Source organism: Porites lutea, chromosome 8 (assembly GCF_958299795.1).
Source record: "Porites lutea chromosome 8, jaPorLute2.1, whole genome shotgun sequence".
Lineage (NCBI taxonomy): Eukaryota > Metazoa > Cnidaria > Anthozoa > Scleractinia > Poritidae > Porites > Porites lutea.
Window position 1 is genome coordinate 15,417,786 of NC_133208.1, and position 17,096 is coordinate 15,434,881.

General features: G+C 38.5%; 2 protein-coding genes across 2 annotated transcripts; one reads left to right on the forward strand and one right to left on the reverse strand.

The window, feature by feature from the left end:
- Positions 1-1,113: 1,113 nt before the first annotated feature.
- On the reverse strand, positions 1,114-8,721 carry LOC140946382 (proteasomal ubiquitin receptor ADRM1-like). Its single transcript, XM_073395487.1, has 8 exons — positions 8,524-8,721; positions 6,083-6,323; positions 5,454-5,601; positions 4,596-4,798; positions 3,954-3,986; positions 3,078-3,238; positions 2,244-2,346; positions 1,114-1,442 (listed from the first exon to the last, which is right to left on the reverse strand). Exons 1-8 carry the CDS (start codon positions 8,719-8,721, stop codon positions 1,282-1,284), a joined length of 1,248 nt encoding a protein of 415 aa, XP_073251588.1. The 3' UTR covers positions 1,114-1,281.
- A 95-nt stretch (positions 8,722-8,816) lies between these two features.
- On the forward strand, positions 8,817-12,412 carry LOC140946801 (nucleolar transcription factor 1-like). Its single transcript, XM_073395911.1, has one exon. It carries the CDS (start codon positions 8,822-8,824, stop codon positions 9,572-9,574), a length of 753 nt encoding a protein of 250 aa, XP_073252012.1. The 5' UTR covers positions 8,817-8,821; the 3' UTR covers positions 9,575-12,412.
- The last annotated feature ends 4,684 nt before the right edge of the window (positions 12,413-17,096 follow it).

Consider the following 17,096-nt stretch of genomic DNA (forward strand, 5'->3'; position numbering starts at 1 on the left):
GTGAGTACTCATAAAGTTTATATAGTTTCATTGCAGTTATTAAAGCAAAGGAAAAACTGTATATTACTATAAAATTTCAAACCTGTTTCACCGGATTTATTGTTTAGAAAGAAAGAAGATTCTCTTCTTTTATTTTAAATTTTCAACTTCTCTCCGGGTCTTGTTTTTTTTTTCAGGTACGTGGTGTTTGAAGTTTGTTGTCTGCCCCGAAAAGTTTATTATCAATAACTTCCTTCATAAAATGATCTCGGTTGTTTAAAAGTTGGATATCCGTTGGATCAATCGCTACCCAGTGAATAAATATTTGGGAATCCAATTGCGTTATCCACCTTTTGAGAAACTGGGGCCGCGCTTTTTGTGTACAGTAGAGTTATATCCAGGCAAGGGAATAGTGTGATATATTGCAATAACAGTGTGAATTTTAAATCCTTACTATATCTATTCTGTCAATAAAAGTCAATTAACAACTAAGAGCGCCTTAAGTCATGTTAAGTGCCTGAGGTCAGCGGTCTTTGGCATGCGCATGCCCAGTAGCTGGCTACATCGATCATGTGATTCATTGGCGCGTTCAGTTTTCCATCGTGCTGGGTTCTTTCAGCCATTTTCTTTCTAGGGATAGCCAGGGTTTTGGCACCGATGTCTAGAGACTGTTTAAGTTTAAAGAGATTTGTTTCTAATGAAAAATCTTAAGTCTTCTTCAAAGATTTATTTTGGTGTAAAAACTTCATATAAATTTTTTAGTTAGGTCCCGAACTTGTGCAAGACGGGTCTCTGTTTGAAAATCGCGATAGTAGTGCCAGCGAGCTTGCCCCAAGGCTAGTGCAAAATAATATATTTTTTAAACGACAGTAATCTCAAAGGCAATAGTTTTTCCCGACACGACATTTTAAAGGTCATTGACCAACTTACTTTTGCATTAACATTCATGTGCTCTTTAAATTAAACAACAGGAATTGGCTTTTAATTTCATAAGTGTTACCATATTAATTTTCTGAGTTACGTCTCGTGGTCTGCAAGATAACGGATTTTCCAAAACGAAAATTTTCAATTTATTCAAAAAGTTTCGCGTCATGAAAATGAAGGTTCTTCCCTAACAAATACACACCCAAGCACGATGTTGTAAGTCAACTTTTAATGCACACAAAATCATCTATTTCTAGTGAACACAAAAGACCTCACTAATTTACCTCTGAAAACAAACAATAATCCACGCCCTTACGGTAATTCAAATTAATTATCATAAATTTAAGGTTCTAATGAAACAGCAGAGCCTCGACTCAATCAGTCTAAACTCATAGCCTCGTCTTCGTCCTTATCTTTGTCCTCAGTCTCCTCTTCAGCCCCGGCTGTAGTTGGCCGAGAGGTTTCATCTGAGGTACTAGTACTGTCAGCAGTACTGGGTCGGGAGGACTCTTGCACAGCACGCACAAACTCAACCATGTCTGGAAAATAACAATAAAACGCACAATAGTTTCGTGTGATGGCAAATGTTATGTCTGTACTCTCTCCTTTTCGTGGGCTAGAAGAAGAGTGGTTTAAGAAGCAGAATCAACGTTGTTTCATATCACATGGTCGAAGCTCTTCTTCCTGACACTACTTTATAACAGACAGTTCCCTTGTCAAGATATCAAACTTCGCACAATTCCTGGTTCACCAATACGGACACCTCTCTATAATGGACTGTTCTCTTATTAGAGCAATTTTCGCATGACCTTGAAAAATGGTTTCGGTAAGTGTTCGTTATTTGTTTTATTAGCCAATGGATGAAAAGATCAAAACATGGACTCTTCGTTTTCCCGCCAAAGAAAAACCCTAATAATTATGGATAAGGCGTTGATCAATTGGCCATTCGTGTTGCAATATAACGTCAAAGCGAAGTATCGATTGATTTCTAGAAAGTTCTCGGGCATGAACTTTTTTCACGCGAGCGTTCGCTTAACCAACCAACAGCCACGCGCGTTTGTATCCGTTCGATAAACCAATCAAATCGCTCTATTTCCGTTCGTTTTTTGTTTCTCTCTTGTTCGCGTGTTTTCATTTCAAGGTCATACGAAAATCGCTCCACTAAAGATATCAAACTTCATACAATTCCTACCCTCTACAATACGGACACTTCACTTAATCCCTAAGATACCAACCTTTTAAATATAATAACTACCTTTATAATACCGACACCGCTCTATAACAGACAATCTTTCTTCGAAATTAACTGCTGCTTGAATAATAATATTATTGATATTTACCTCCTCTGCCAGCAGCCCCTACAACTTCATCACCAAAACCAAACTGTCCCATCAAGGGCCCCAACTGCCCTGACTGCAATGCAGAACTGAACATTCCCAGTGCCTGAAAATAAACATAATGTAATCAGTGCTGCCTGTGGAACAAGCAACAGGACCAGATCTACTTTGTGCCAAGGCCCTTGCTGGGACTTCTTAGTGGTTAGTTCGAAAGCTAAGCTACTCTGACCAACGTACACTTCTACCCAAGCCATTAATTTTCTTTTTTTCCTTCTTCTTCTCCTTTATTAGTGTATTCCTACCTTATTATATATGAGGTAAATATTTTATAAAGTCTGAATAATAAAATTGAATTGAATTGAATTGAATTGGTGGTGGCCACAGAGCAAGGGGTCTTGGGAAGAGTAAAATCACGAAGTACACTTCAGTTTTCAAGTCAAGGCTTCCCATGTGCCTTTATGATTTTGAAGCTTTCCTGACGTCCTTCGCACTGCACACCAAAAATTCCTATGAACCACTGCACTACAACTACATGTATCAACTAAAGTGATGAAGACTTTGATAGAGTAAATGAGGGTCCCAAAAGGTTTCTCAAGATTTGGTATTCCCCTTAACTGAAGTCAGGGATTAGGATTTAAAAGCATACTGGGGGCAAGATTTGGGAAGGATTAGGGTAAGGGAAGAAAAATGGGTCCCCAAAACACAATCCAAGAGGTAATCATCATGCCTCTGTCCTATGATCACAAGAGCTCTTGTAATAACACTAAGTACATGCTATCTGCACAGTTCATAATTCATAAGCACTTACAATAATGAGGTGGAAAGGGCTATACAAACCTGCTGAAACTGCGGAGAACGCAGGGTGTTTGAAAGCTCAGTTGGACTCTGTGGCAGCTCTTCACCAGCAGGAAGGAAAGGAGCCAGCTGCTCACGGAACTCAGGGTCTGCCAACATGGGCATCAAGGAATCAGGAGTGAAAACAGTGGACAAATCCACAGCTGGAATGAGAACAAAGTTAACCCTTTAATATAAAACAATGTAGCGGTATTCCTACAGACAGTCTTTAGGTTAAAATTAACGGGGCTGTGTCACGGCAGTCCAGTTCATTTTGTTTAATTTTGCTAATTACTCGCCCTCAATCGCCATGGAACTTAAAGTAAGCAAAGAAATCTCACATGTAAATGACAAAGTAAGAGATTCGGGACAAACAAATATGTCTCCTGAGCATTATTTTTGAAGTTGCAAACAGCAGAGATAAACTTTGAAAAACTTTTAGGCTGAACAGTTTTCAAAAACCCTAAATTCAATCCGTTTTAATCTTCTTCATTTTTGCCCATCCGTGACATCTGCTGTATCTGTTATGTTATTTTAACCTTCCTTTAATGTTTTACGCAGTTATTTTTATGTTTCTCTTGGATTTAACGGGCATTTTGTAATTAACTAATTTGACTGAATTTCGTGACACAGTTCCTTTAACTGTACTGCTTGAGGTGAGTTGACAGTCTTGACTTGATCCTCACAACTCAATTCTTGCATAACTCAATTTTTGGGCCAAGAATCAAGTTAAATGCATTAAATTGTGTTTCCAGAAATGAGGAGTTTTGGAAGTGGTCAAATGCATGCAGAAATATTGCTAACAAAAGAAATTCAGAGTCGGAATTTGTGAAATAATTGATGAGACAAAGACGAAGTTAAGGTACACAGTTTACTTACATTCTCTGGGACGTTCATCATTTTCAGTGGGCACTATTAAAGACAAAAACAAGAAAAAATGTTAGCTTTAACCATCAAAGCTATTTATTTATATGTGACAAATATTGAAAAATAATGCAATTTCTGTCACGTAGATTTGGCATAGAATACTAACTAAAGTTAGATTTATAACAAACTGAGAAAGTTTCAGAGGATTTTTGTCCTGCATTAACCCCATTTCTGTTGTAAGAGGCACCTTAAACGCTGATGTTCGAAAGCAGGTTAGCACTAACACAGGGTAAATTCTACTCTGGGGTTACTCTCTTTTTTCCTTCGATAATTTTCGCTAATACAATCATCAAAATTTAGACAGAGTTTGCTTTTTAGATATCTGAATCTTGAACTTAACCTGGGTTATCTTAACCCAGGTAGCTGTAAACAATCTGGCCCAGGAGTAGTGGTATTGCTACTTTTCAATCCCTGGTTGTCACAGGGATACCCTCAGTGTTCAGTGCCCATTTATTCACCTTGGTGACAAGAGAAAAATTGGAGCTATATAAGGTTCTTGTCTAAAAAAAAGCAATGCAACAGCAAGACTTGAAACCTGGACCTATAGATCCAAAGTTCAAGGTGTCCAGGCCTTCAATTATTGGCACCACATACCTTGCATATTGGACAGTATATTCTGCAGGTCACTCAGTTGCACCGCTTGCCGGGCAGGTGGCTGGCTTGGAGGCTGGCTTGGACGGGATGGTGCAGGAGGGGGCACAGTGGGAGTTGCTGTGGCAGGGCGTGGTGTAGTAGTCCCTGATGAGGAGGCTGATGATGCGCTCCTTGGTCCAGGTGAGGATTGCACCCTGGTAGGCCTGTGATACCATTAAGATAAAAGCTGAGACCTTAAAATCCAAGGACCACAAGGGCAGAAAAACTTTGTCAAAAAAAGAATTCACATTCTTTCAGTTTTAATCTTGATTATTCCACCTCACTTTACTTACTTTTTCAAGTTTAAGAGGACTCATCTGGAGTTGAATTTGTAATAACCATATCCAAGTTCAAAAGAAGAAAGAAAATTTCATCGTGGCTTGTTTATCTCTTCCGTAAAATGTGAAATTAGGCTTCTGACATTAAACATTGTAGTCATGTGGTGACGACAATGAAAAATTGACGTATTTAAAAAATGTGCTGCACATACAGAGTTGCTGTGTTGCATAATAAATCTATCGCTTTACTGATGTGGTTTGATTTTCAGCAGCCATTTGAGGGGAGGAGCGTTGCCAGAGTGACGCCACTAACAATGGCTGTGTAGCAGACTAATGAAAATAGGGCCTAAGGATCATTTAGGTTGGAGAATATTATAAACCTGGATTCCAAATTACATAATCCAAATTTTTAGGCTAATTATTCTAAGATCTCATGAGATGCAGCTGCAGCTCCTTTTATAATAAATAACAATGTACATCATTATATATACCTCCTCTTTTAAAAACAGTTTAAAATAATTATTATGTAAAACAAACTCACGTAGGCGACGCTGCTGTAGGAGGACTTATAGAGCTTCCAGCACTGGAGAGCCCTCCATGACCCCCTAGGCCTCCGCCATAACCACTCAACAACTGAAGCAGCTGCTGCTGATCCAGATTACCCAGAAGGCCTTGCAACTGACTATCAGCTGTTGAGAAAGGAAGTAATTTGTCAACAAGGACTAAAACTCACAATTCCACTTGAAAGTAAGTTACCACCCTTTAGCAAGAGGAAGACAAAACTATGGTCTCCAGAGACAAGACTCTCATCTTGAGGAAATCAGATTCCCACCTTGAGGGACACAGGAGTTGTCTTGTGAGAGGATTAGAAACTCTAATACAAGTTGGTGGATTAAGCCTCACTTTTTGCAGGAATGTCTTGAGCAAAGTTGTTCCCAAAGTTTCACTTCCTTGCATTGTAAACTACATGTATATGTACTGTCCTAATAATTTTACATCTTAAAATGGGGCTAAAAATTTGTCAATCTCACAGTCAACAAAGCAATTTTGAAAAGTTAACTACGGTTTGATCACCTTACATACGACTATGATCAAAAAAGCTGTGCAATGCAAGTAAAGTGTAGTATTGCAAAGTATGGGGTAAAAATGAAAATAAAATAAAACACCTACCCAATTGTTCAGTAAGTCCAGGGGGGAGTACACCTCCACCACCACTCGACCCAGGGGTGGGTGGATTATTGAGCAAGTTGTTCACTTTTGTAGTATACTCTTCATCTTTGTCTGTCTTCGGTTCTTGCATCCAAAAAAAGAACTTGCGTGTGGATGACTTGAATTTCAGGATATAAACCCTCCCTGTAGTGCACTGCTTGACACGTTTGTACTCAATGTCATCCGGGAAGATGATAAGATCCTGTTTAAAAAATGTATAAAATTTTAGAAATATAGGACAATTGTAGGGTACAGTATGTTGCCCTGTATCCGGACGGTACCAGTATCCGGACACTTAAAACAAAAACTCAACTTTTGAGGCGCCCTTTTCAGTTATCGGTAAACAAAGTATTTCGAATGAAAGCTAAACATTTCAGCTTTAAGATGAAGGTTTTGGCGAGTTGAAAGCTTGCGAAACAGTCACAGAAGAAGCCGTTCTATTCAGGTGAATAAACATTTCTGGCTAATATTTACGCTGTTTACTGCGCAGTAAAATTAGTGCTGCTCAGAAAAGGGTAGGTAATATGTGATATTTTCAAAGAAACGGTTTTATATTTAAACTGAAGATACTTAAAGAAGTCAGGTTCTCAGAAAGTTTATTAATTCTTCTTGAAATTCGATTTGTTTGGAATAATGGAGCCCAGAAACATTCACGAAGTATTGATGTCAGGTGCCCAGTATCCGGACAGTTTTTTCTTTGCTGTACAGAATCGATGAATTAGCTGCGTACATTATCTGGATAGGATTTATTTCTTATCTATAACTATAATTAAACCTTAGGATATATGATATAGTCGTAAAATGTAATTCTTCTCCACTCCGTACAGAAATTTTCTTCACTCATTCGGAGGCGACTTGATTTCGTTTCGCGTGACTGCATTTTCTATATATAACCGAAAGCGTCGGAGTTGAACCTGGAATTCTTATACTTTCCCCAGTTGTGACTGCTAGAATGGGGTTGCAACGGTCTGGAAAATGTCACAAAGGGATTGAGAGATGTGAAAGAAAGAGGGATTAGTGCTAGAAAAGCAGGCTTATTGTAGGGTCTGTAGGGACTGAGCATGAAGAAATCAACACTGCAGGTCAGACTAAATAAGAGAGTGACCTTTGACCGTTGTATTGAGGTCCCTTCCCCAAGCTTGTTTTTTTAAATAAAAAATAAAGAAAAAAAGTCGTTTGCAGATTGGCTAATTGAGCTAGCAAACCGCGGCTTCGGCGTGTCCACGGATGTCTTTCTTAAATCAGTGAAAAAGTTCGTAGACAAGGAAGTAAGAATTATGCCATTTAACAACCGCAGTCATTTGTTATGTTTTATTTCACGATGCTAGGTTATATTTTTGGAATCGATTGCCGGACTACTTTGCAAGTGCAAGAGAAGCTTACAAGTCGCTTGCCTGTCGAAATTTATGTACAATTACATTGTTTTTGCTGTGTCCAGATACTGGGCCAGCTGTCCGGATACTGGGCAACATAGGAGCTCTGCAAAAATATTAATTTCGCCATGGAAACAAAGGCAAAAAGTTAAACTGTCCTTCATCATATTAAGGACTAAATAGATTTTCTCTGGGCCAAATTTCAGAGCTCTTGCGACTAACAAAGGAAAGTTATTGCGATGTTAAACTGAAGTGTCTGGATACTGGGCAACACACTGTATAAGTTTAGAATCATGAGGTGTTAAAGATTTGTAAAAATAATGATGTGAGTAGTAATTTATTGATTCCCTTTGTCGAGAACATTAATATTTCTGTACCCTTGAAAGTAACTACCGAGCTTACAGTGGGGAAAAATAAGTTCAAAGAAAGAGAACAAAAGAGTTATAACGAAAAGCTTATGGTCATATTTATGGCTTTCGTTATTTTTTTGGAAACATTGCTCAGTAAGGGAAAAAACTGTAACCCCTTCAGTCCTTTATATAATATATATAAGCTTACACAGTCAAACCTGTGTACAACGGTCACCCTAAGAAAATGGCAAGGTGACCGTTATATACAGGGTGACTGCTATATACAGGGCAACTTTGCAGAAAATATAAGGCAACTGAAAATTTGGGGAAGTTGTCCGGTGACCGTAATATACCGGTTGACCACTATGTACTGGGCCGTTATATAAAGGTTGACTGTGTACTTCCTAATAGTTCATTTGTCGCTTTTATTACCAGTAATATCTTTCAGTTCCAACAACAGCACACACTTTCACGTTGAAACTCCCAGTTTATATTGAGTAGTGTCGACAATAATCACTTAATCGATATTTATCAATTTGTGAAAATAGTCGTGATAAATTTCATTCCTTTTGACAAGGACATCTTAGTTAGCACAGAAAGCTTGTATAAGAGTTAAACAAGCTCTAAAAAAGGACAAAAGAGTTATATAATGAAAAGCTTATTGTCACATTTTTCTTACGTCTTCGACAGTTCCCGTGCCGCGGTCCTTCCAACAAAAGTGCATCAGTGAGTCATCACTTTGATATATATACACCAATCCTTTCCTTTTGTCTGGCGTAACAGTTGAGCCCTTCATAGTCATCTTGCCAGCTCGAAATTCGACGAGATTTTTCGAAGAAGACCTCCCGGCATGGCCGAACAATCCTTGGTTCGCCATGTTCACCATGTTGAACCGCAATGAGTCAGGTCCTCGCGGATTAGGACTGGAACTACTGAGCGGCAAAGACTGGGGACGAACATAAGCGGCCGCGTCCAAAATGGCGGACGACACTAGGGAAAGCGTGAATGGAATAATTCAGAAGAAATCTAACGTTTGGGCGCATGATGAAGATATTAAACTCTTGGAAAAAGTAGAGGAGCACTTGGGGAACGTTTCGGAAGAGAAAAACTTATATATCAAGGACATCGTGTGGAGTGAAGTGAGGTTGGATGGACGCGATGAAACCGAGGTTCACAAACGCTGGAACACTTTAACGTCCAAAATTCGAAAGATGAGAACCGCTAATGAGGTCTTAGAGGACGCGAAGAAGAAAGTGGCCGATCAAAAAAAGACCAGAAAAAGGAAAAGAGACGACAGAGATCCGTCACTTCCGAAGATGCCATTAACCGCTTATCTCCTGTTCTGCGAACAAAAGCGACCACGCTTGGCTCAAAAGTACGGCAACAAGGAGGTGATGGGAAAACTGGCGAAAAAATGGAGCAAACTCTCTGATGAGAAAAAAGAAAAATACAAGGAAATGTACCGGGAAAGTCGTCAGAAGTACGAGCATGATATCGTTCAGTATTATGTCGACCATTATCCTAACGAGACACCGCCAAAAAATGCTTTTGATCTCTGGTCTTTAGACAAGGCAGCCGAGATTAAAAAATCACGTCCGGACATTTCAGAGAAAAAACTGAAGAAAAAGCTTAAGAGGTATTGGGAACAGCTAGAAGATAAGGAGCAGTGGGAGAAAAAGGCTAAGAAAGAAGTGGACAAATTCATAAAAGCAATGAAAAGGAAAGGTTGAGTTTGTGGTTCTTGTTATTGTAAAAAATGGATTTTTTATTTGGAATTCTACTCTAGAAAGCTAGACTTTGGAATACATGGCAAGTCATAACCATATACCAACAAAGTGACTCTTTTGGCTTGTTTAAATTTGCTGCCAAACAAGAACAAACCCCTGACCAGATATATGTTGATCCTTTGTGGGAGATCTGGTGCCTCCTTGGTTGGTGCTCATTGGCAAGAGGTCCAGGTTCAGGCTGCTTTTCTCACAATTTGTGTGTACGTCACACAACTTCCAGATGTCATTGTGCATACCAGAAAATTTCTTGTTAGGGATAACAGATTTAACACTAGGAGTAACCCCAGGATGGACCGACATCTTTTATGGGTGGGAATAGAAGTGTTCTTAGTTTCTTCATGCTAAACTGCATTAGTTAAGCTGCAGCTTTATGAGTCATTTGACTCAAATGCCACAATTTTAGCCTTGGTTAAAATTCACTTTCACCTGTTTTGAACTGATAATAACCACATTTCCTTACCCCAACAAAAAAGTGAAATTTAAACCAAGGACAAAATTGAACCACAACATATACAGCCAAGATTTTCGGCAACAAGCCAAACTAACCCAACTGAGCCACCAATACATAGAAGAAATTAAGATCTGACATAGGTATTAAATTCAAGGTATTATTTTGTTTTTTATTGACTTCCAAGCCATTGATATAAAGTGGATTGAGACTTGCATTCTTTTAAGTACTTTCTTATTCTTTATATCAATGCCCAAGACAAACAGCTACCAATATAAACAGCTTCAAAATAGTCCTGTTGCTCCTAAAATAATGGGAAAATGATAACCAGTCGCAATGGTAAAAGGCCCAAAATATTAGGCATTTTAAGGATCAGAAAAAACAAGCAGAAGTGGCCACCAATTTTGAAGAAACTTCATTTTGACTCAGAAAAAAATGCTGTTGTCTTAAACTGTTATTTGGGCACTTAAAGCAAAGTCAAAAACTGAGCTTTAAAAATATATTATAATATGTAACTTTACCTCTGAAGGACAAGTAGCTTAACTCTTGTTGTAATGATGGTTCTGTACTGTAGTTTTTCCTTGTCTTTTGCTTCCTGTCCTATGTTGCTGTTGCTAAAAACCTGTGTGTCACTGAAGTAATGTTGGCTAAGTTGATGTTTAACTCAGACCAGAAATAGATTTTATTGGTAAGGGAGGGAGATACAGAGGTCACCAAAATAATTATTCCTTTTTGGTTTGGGTTTAATTAAAACTCAGCGTTCACTTGCCTTTGACACTCTATGAGGCAGACACCTTACCTTAGATTTTTCAGTAACATGCTAGTCAATGCTTAGAATTTGCAGGTAATGGACAGTACTAGTTATGAGCTTGGCAAAATTAAATTTCAACATTTTTAGATATATTTTGTCAGGGCTCACCAGAGGTTCCAGCGACCGGCAAAAGTTAGTTTTAGTTGTCATGGAAGCACTGGCAGCTCTCCAAAAATAGTTATTTTTCAAATAGGGAAATAAATCTTTTGTAGTTTTTTCACAACACCCAAATTGGATGAAAACAAACGTACAATATAAAATGAAACTAACGTGGGTAAATAAAGGTGCTATTCTCGTGGCTAAAATTACCTCTCTGGTCACTCAAAAAGCACTGAAATTCACTTAACAGGGATTCCAATTTTTTTCCCTGGGGAACCCCTAGCCCCCTCTAATGGAAGGAGAGCAACGCCCCCTTCTTTTGACCCCCACTCTTGATGAAGCCTGCCTAAATATTTTTTCTACTTCTTCTTTAAATGTTCTGGAGAACTCTGATTTTTGTGTATATAATGTACGTCTGCTTTTCCCAAAAGTCATGTAACTAATTTTTAATAGTCACTCAAATTACAAATTAGTTTGTGTAGAAGTCCAGTTTTTAAAATATTCATTTTAGTATATTTTAATTTAATAGTGATTATTAAGGTCGTTACTACCAGATGTCACCTCTCTGCTCAATGCCAAGTGGCTGAGGGATTTGACCCTGAGACAATAATAGACTGTAGAATGTGTTTACATGAAAGGACTGTTGAGTATGTGTTACATATTGTGTGGTTTTTGCTTTGTTTGGCTCAGTGACCAGTCCCACAATCAATAGACCTAGAATATGATAGAAGTGTAATAACTAAGGATGCCAATCAAAAGTCAGAACTGGCAGGTTAGACCAGTCAAAGAAAATATTAATCTGGCTGGATAGAACCAACTAATCTTGAAATTTTCTTTAAGACTAGTCTGGTCAGCCATTAGTTCTAACTAATGAAAAGTGCTCCTAGTTGATTTAACTTTGGATTGGGCACTTTTCTCTCGATGGAAATTTAACTGCCTAATATTGGAACACATGAAAGAAAGTGGACAAAACTCATTTCTGCAACTAACCAGTGCAATGGAAAACCAATCTGTTCTTGCAGTCACTTTGTCAACCACATTTTTTAAAGACTGTTGGTGCTAGAGATATTTGCATAATAATGTAAGAGTATGATACTTGTGTGTCTAATGAGGACATTCAGTACATAAGTGTGTACATAGAAATAAGAATGCTAATGCCTTTTGTTATTCTTTATTGTTTTTGTTTTGTTTTTTTGACTTGTGATTATGCTTACCAGTATGTCATTTGGGATGCTTGTGCTTATTCCCAGTTGAGACATTTTTTTCCCTATAAAGATATGACCACAAGCAGTAAAAAAAAGTTGGCACTCAATACAATTTTCTTCTTTTAAACCATACTGGATTTGTGCTTGGTGCCAGCTTGTCACAGTCTGCTTCACTTGTGGCAAATTAATTTTTTATGCTTCTTTAGATGTGTATATGTCTATGCTTAGGCAAAATTTTTGTAACATCTTCTTTAGCATACAGATGCGGCCTCTTCACACAACTCCCTGGCACAACAAGGTGACAGGGAGAGGTGGTGGTATTTGCAGGCTGCATCTTTTTGTTTGTCAGGAGCAAGCCAACACTGACTCAATAGACTCTCATCTCAAACCTCAAGTCTTTAGAGAGTAAAACTGACCCAGTATAGAGTACTAAAGTGATGACGTCATAAAAACGAAATTTCTGAAATTATGGGATTTGTCAGGATATTCTGAAAGAACAATGTCCAAGAGGCCTACTTACCAAAAATGAGCATTTTGGGGCAAATTGTCTGTGAGATGTTAGCCAGTTAAACTCAGAAAACTCCATACAAACCCTTCTAATCTTTTTTTGGGTCGACCCAAAAAAAAATTAGAAGGGTTTGTATGGAGTTTTCTAAGCATAACTGCGCTACGATCTCAGGGACAATTTGCCCAGAGATGCTCATTTTAGGCAAATAGGCCTCTTGGGCATTGTTCTTTCAGAATATCCTAACAAATCCCATAATTTCAGAAATTTCATTTTTATGACGTCACACTTTAGTACTCTATTACAAAAATTGGCAGGTACAAAACACAGGTCAAAGGTGACAAACACAGGCCATTTCTCTATTGATAAAAAAAAAACTGAGATAGGCAGTTTCCCCTGAAGCTAAAAATCTATTCTGGATTGTGATTAGGGCTAGGAGACATTTTTAGTGTTGTTTATTCACCGTATCAACAGTGACCTGTACTCTAACCAGCACTTGTGACCTGTGACCTGAGTTTTGTACTTACCGTACTAAAAGGTGTATGATATCATAATGAGTTTGACAGGTAAGAAATAAAAGTTGCTTTGAGCCACTGACTTTATTTATTGTGGTGTGTTCAGTTATCTACAGCAATATTTAGATTTACCTAAGGCTAAAAGTGAAGCTCCCTGTTAATTTCCCGTAAATTTTATATTTTACTTCAAACAATTAACTTGTAACCATCACAATGAAATCCACTAGGAGTTGAGTCTGCGATCAGTTGAAAACTAGTAACTTGTCAGTGGATAATTTCAAAAAAACACATAACCTCAGTGGGTCGACACCTCAGCCCGCGATATGGTCTTGTGAGAATCAGTCAGCGGATTCCCTGTTTTGACAGCTGTCAATTAACCACAACATGGATGTGCAATATCAGGTTGCAGGCTCTCAAACTAGCTAAAAAGTGTGAGATTTTACTGGTTTCCCTGTGGTGCGGACGGTCAGACGGACGTACGGTCACGTGACTACCAAAATTTCTGGGATGGATAGATAACCATCTTAGCTGTGGGGCTCCGCTCGCGCGCGGGAAGCGCGTGCGTGGAGCTCCGCTATTACCTCTGGCAGAACTATGCATACACTGCAGTATAAACGTACAGATTAAAGTGTAAAAGCGTTTGTGACTGTTCCGCTCTTTTAATCAGCTCTTCTCAAGACTGGTTTTCTTCCTCGCTGCCTTGTCTTAGTTTTCTTATTTTCTTAGACTTCTCTACTATATATAGCTTCCTGGGGGGCGCCTTTTGGGAGCACAGTCTGCTTAGAACACTTTGAACATTTGCAAACCAAAACATGGAAGAAAAGGAATCTGTCAAGTTTAAAGTCTCATCGAAATTAAAAGGCTGATGTATTAGTCTTTTGAAGCCACTTTCTCTGTTCCATTTCTTTGAGTCTGAATTTGAAGATGGCTCACAATGGCTACTAACATTTCTGTTCTATTCTTCTTTAATGGCTGGATCACTACATAAGGAGAACACAGTATTTTTGTTCATCATTGCTTTTTATTGAACATTCTCTCACTTTCTTAAGCGCCACACAATTTGTTTGATCACTGCATCACAACCTACCTTCTCTTTGATTTAATGCTATAACAATTGTATGGACATACTCAATCATTGGCAACATATCACCTGTTTATAGCCTTAATACAATACAGTGTACTTCAATTTTAGTTGAGAGACCAGATCCCTAAATGTAATTAGCGACTGTTTCATTCCTATCTAGCTTTTTGTAATTCTCGATTTTTTATTTAAATTTCCTAAAACAAAGTTTTTTTTGTTGTTGTTGTTGTTGTTGTTTTTTGCAATTAACGGACATGAGCTCTCGTTCGATTTAGAATTGATCATGCGGTTCGGGGCGGCCATTCGAGATTGTTTCCTTTTATATAACTAGTCAGTAAACTGAGAGGAACTGAAAACCAATGTACTTAAGCGTTTGATGCACTTGTTTATAAACACTTTTATTTTGGACACTCATTACCGTCCCTGACAGAAAAACGATCAGGATGACAAAGAAAACGCCAATACAAAACAAAAGTTGAGGTTAATTGCCTTCCCTCTGTCTTTCTTCATCTCGATTATGCCAAACTCCGATCGCTTGTCACATGTACCTGTATTATACGGGTGTCGACTCTTAATAGCGACCACATACACTCGTGGGCGTCGTTTGGACGAGGCAGTTTTTCCCTTGTTTATCTACACTAAGCGCCTGTTTCCATGGAAGTCGGGGACCCCAGGTAGGTGAGGTAACCCTTTTATGTTTGGTGGGGTTACCAACCTAATGACGTTTTGTTTGCTTGTTTGTTTGTTTGTTTGTTTGTTTGTTTGAATGATCTGCAAGGGCTGTCTATTTTGACATTCAATAATCCGTCTCTAGTGTGAAAATAGCCATTATTAGCCTGTTCACAGACCCTCTATTTTCTCTTCCGTCGAGAGCGCGTGATAAGAGACTAAAACCGCGGGGGATTTATTGAACGGCAGCGCAAAGGGGTAGGGGTGGGGGAAGAAGAAAATATTTTTCTTGCTCGTGCTCCGCGCTCGTCGATGTTTTCGAAAAGAACGAAAAGAAAAATAAAACAACGTCTGTGTACAGAAGAGCCATTATGAGAGAAAAGTGTCAGAGTTGCTTCAATTTTGAGCCAATGACTTTATTTGTTGGACCATTATCTACAGAATTGATTCAGTGAAATAAGAAAACGTTTGGGACTGTCCCTCTCGTTTATCAACTATATACTGGCAAATTTTTAGCCTCCCACGCTGGCGTTCTTTGGGCTTCATCACGGGGTCCAGTTTTTTTCTTTATTTTCTCTTCTTGTCTCCATATCCTCGATTTCCTGTAAGACCTCTCTTGTATAGCTTCCTGGAGGCCAGGCTAACTGGTGTACAGTATCATGATAAACACCTGAAGCACCTGCAAGCAAATTAATGCGACATTCCTGATTACAAACTAAGATAAATTGTTCAGAGTCGACCGACTTATTTTACAGACCGTTTTTATGAAAGAGTCGTTAAGGTCGGTACATACTAGGCGACAAGTTGCAGTAGTATGTCGCGGAGACACATCGCGGCGACAAATCTCTTCGTGTACTGGATAATTTTCTGTGAAAATCTTTGTCTCCGCAACATAATTTTGTCGCAACAACAAGTCGCAACAAATCAAATCACAGAATTTGTGCGAAATAAAGTTGAAGTTGAAGTTGAAGTTGACATGTTGCGGAGACAAATTCTTTCACAATGCAAAATTTGTCCAGTCCACACGAAGCGATTTGTCACTGCGATGTGTCACCGTAACGTGTTGCTTGCCCTGGCCTGTACACAAGGAGTGATCTATCACCGCGACTTGTTGCTGCAACTTATTGTGAGTGACGCGCTTAACAGAAGCTGTTAATGTCACTAGAAGTTAAATGCATCTAGATCTAATGGCCATTTCCTCGCTTAGGCTCAAAATTAAAGAGCTTGAAGCATGTCTTGTTTGTTGAATCAGTATACCGCTGGCAGTTGGTACTTTACTGATACCATCAACACATTCTCAAGCTTAGCAACTACGTTTTGTTACTTTTTTAGTTATTTTAAAAGGTTACCGTCATAACAGTTTCATCAGTGAATGTTTTAATAAAAACATCGACGTTAATCATCATTCAAAAACAGTGTAAAAATGTTAGCCCACTTCTACTTATTGATAAACTTTTAAACATGCTTATTAATGAAACCAAGCTCTAAAGGAAATTTATTTCTGAAAGAAATAAATGGTTTTATGCTTAGTGTCACTGATCAATGCTTAATTTCTCCAGCTGCCATTAAGAAGGCGTTCCTGCCATCCGGGACATTAGATGTGTATTCTTAAGGCATGAAATCGAGGCACGAAGCCTCTCTGCTCACTGCAACAAGAAAGTTATGAAACATTTCTCCCTCCCATCCCCCGTTTTCCTTTTCTTCACTTTATTCTCCTGGATGGCGGGTGTGCCCTCACCTTTGCTGGGGTAATCTTCTTGTGTATCCGGATTTTCCTAGTTTTATATGTCTTATATGCTAATTAAATTAAATAAACGGCCACTCCTGTGGCCAAAATTCATGCCAAAATAGAATTGTCATTATTTGGTATCCCAGCAAACAGAGCTCACCCAGAGCGAGACTTCGACAACATCAATAATTGACTTGATAATTATTATTACAAGGAACATGGATCATAAAACCTTTTATGAAAGGTTTCATCTTAACATTAGTACGGATTACATCAAAATCAAGGAGTTACCGAATTCGTTTCTCGGTGACTCTAAATCTGAGTCAGTACCAAAAGGTGTCTTATACCCCTAAAATCATTCTTGCCTTGGTCAACCAGAGGAAAACAACTTGTTCACTAATGA

Excerpts from the sequence above, each read along its gene's own strand:
- LOC140946382 (XM_073395487.1), bottom strand. The coding sequence starts at position 8,721 with ATGGCGAACCAAGGATTGTTCGGCCATGCCGGGAGGTCTTCTTCGAAA. Across the intron at positions 6,324-8,523 it reads GCACGGGAACTGTCGAAGAC|GATCTTATCATCTTCCCGGA; the intron begins GTAAGAAAAATG and ends TTTTTTAAACAG. Across the intron at positions 3,239-3,953 it reads TGATGAACGTCCCAGAGAAT|CTGTGGATTTGTCCACTGTT; the intron begins GTAAGTAAACTG and ends TTCTCATTCCAG.
- LOC140946801 (XM_073395911.1), top strand. The coding sequence starts at position 8,822 with ATGGCGGACGACACTAGGGAAAGCGTGAATGGAATAATTCAGAAGAAA.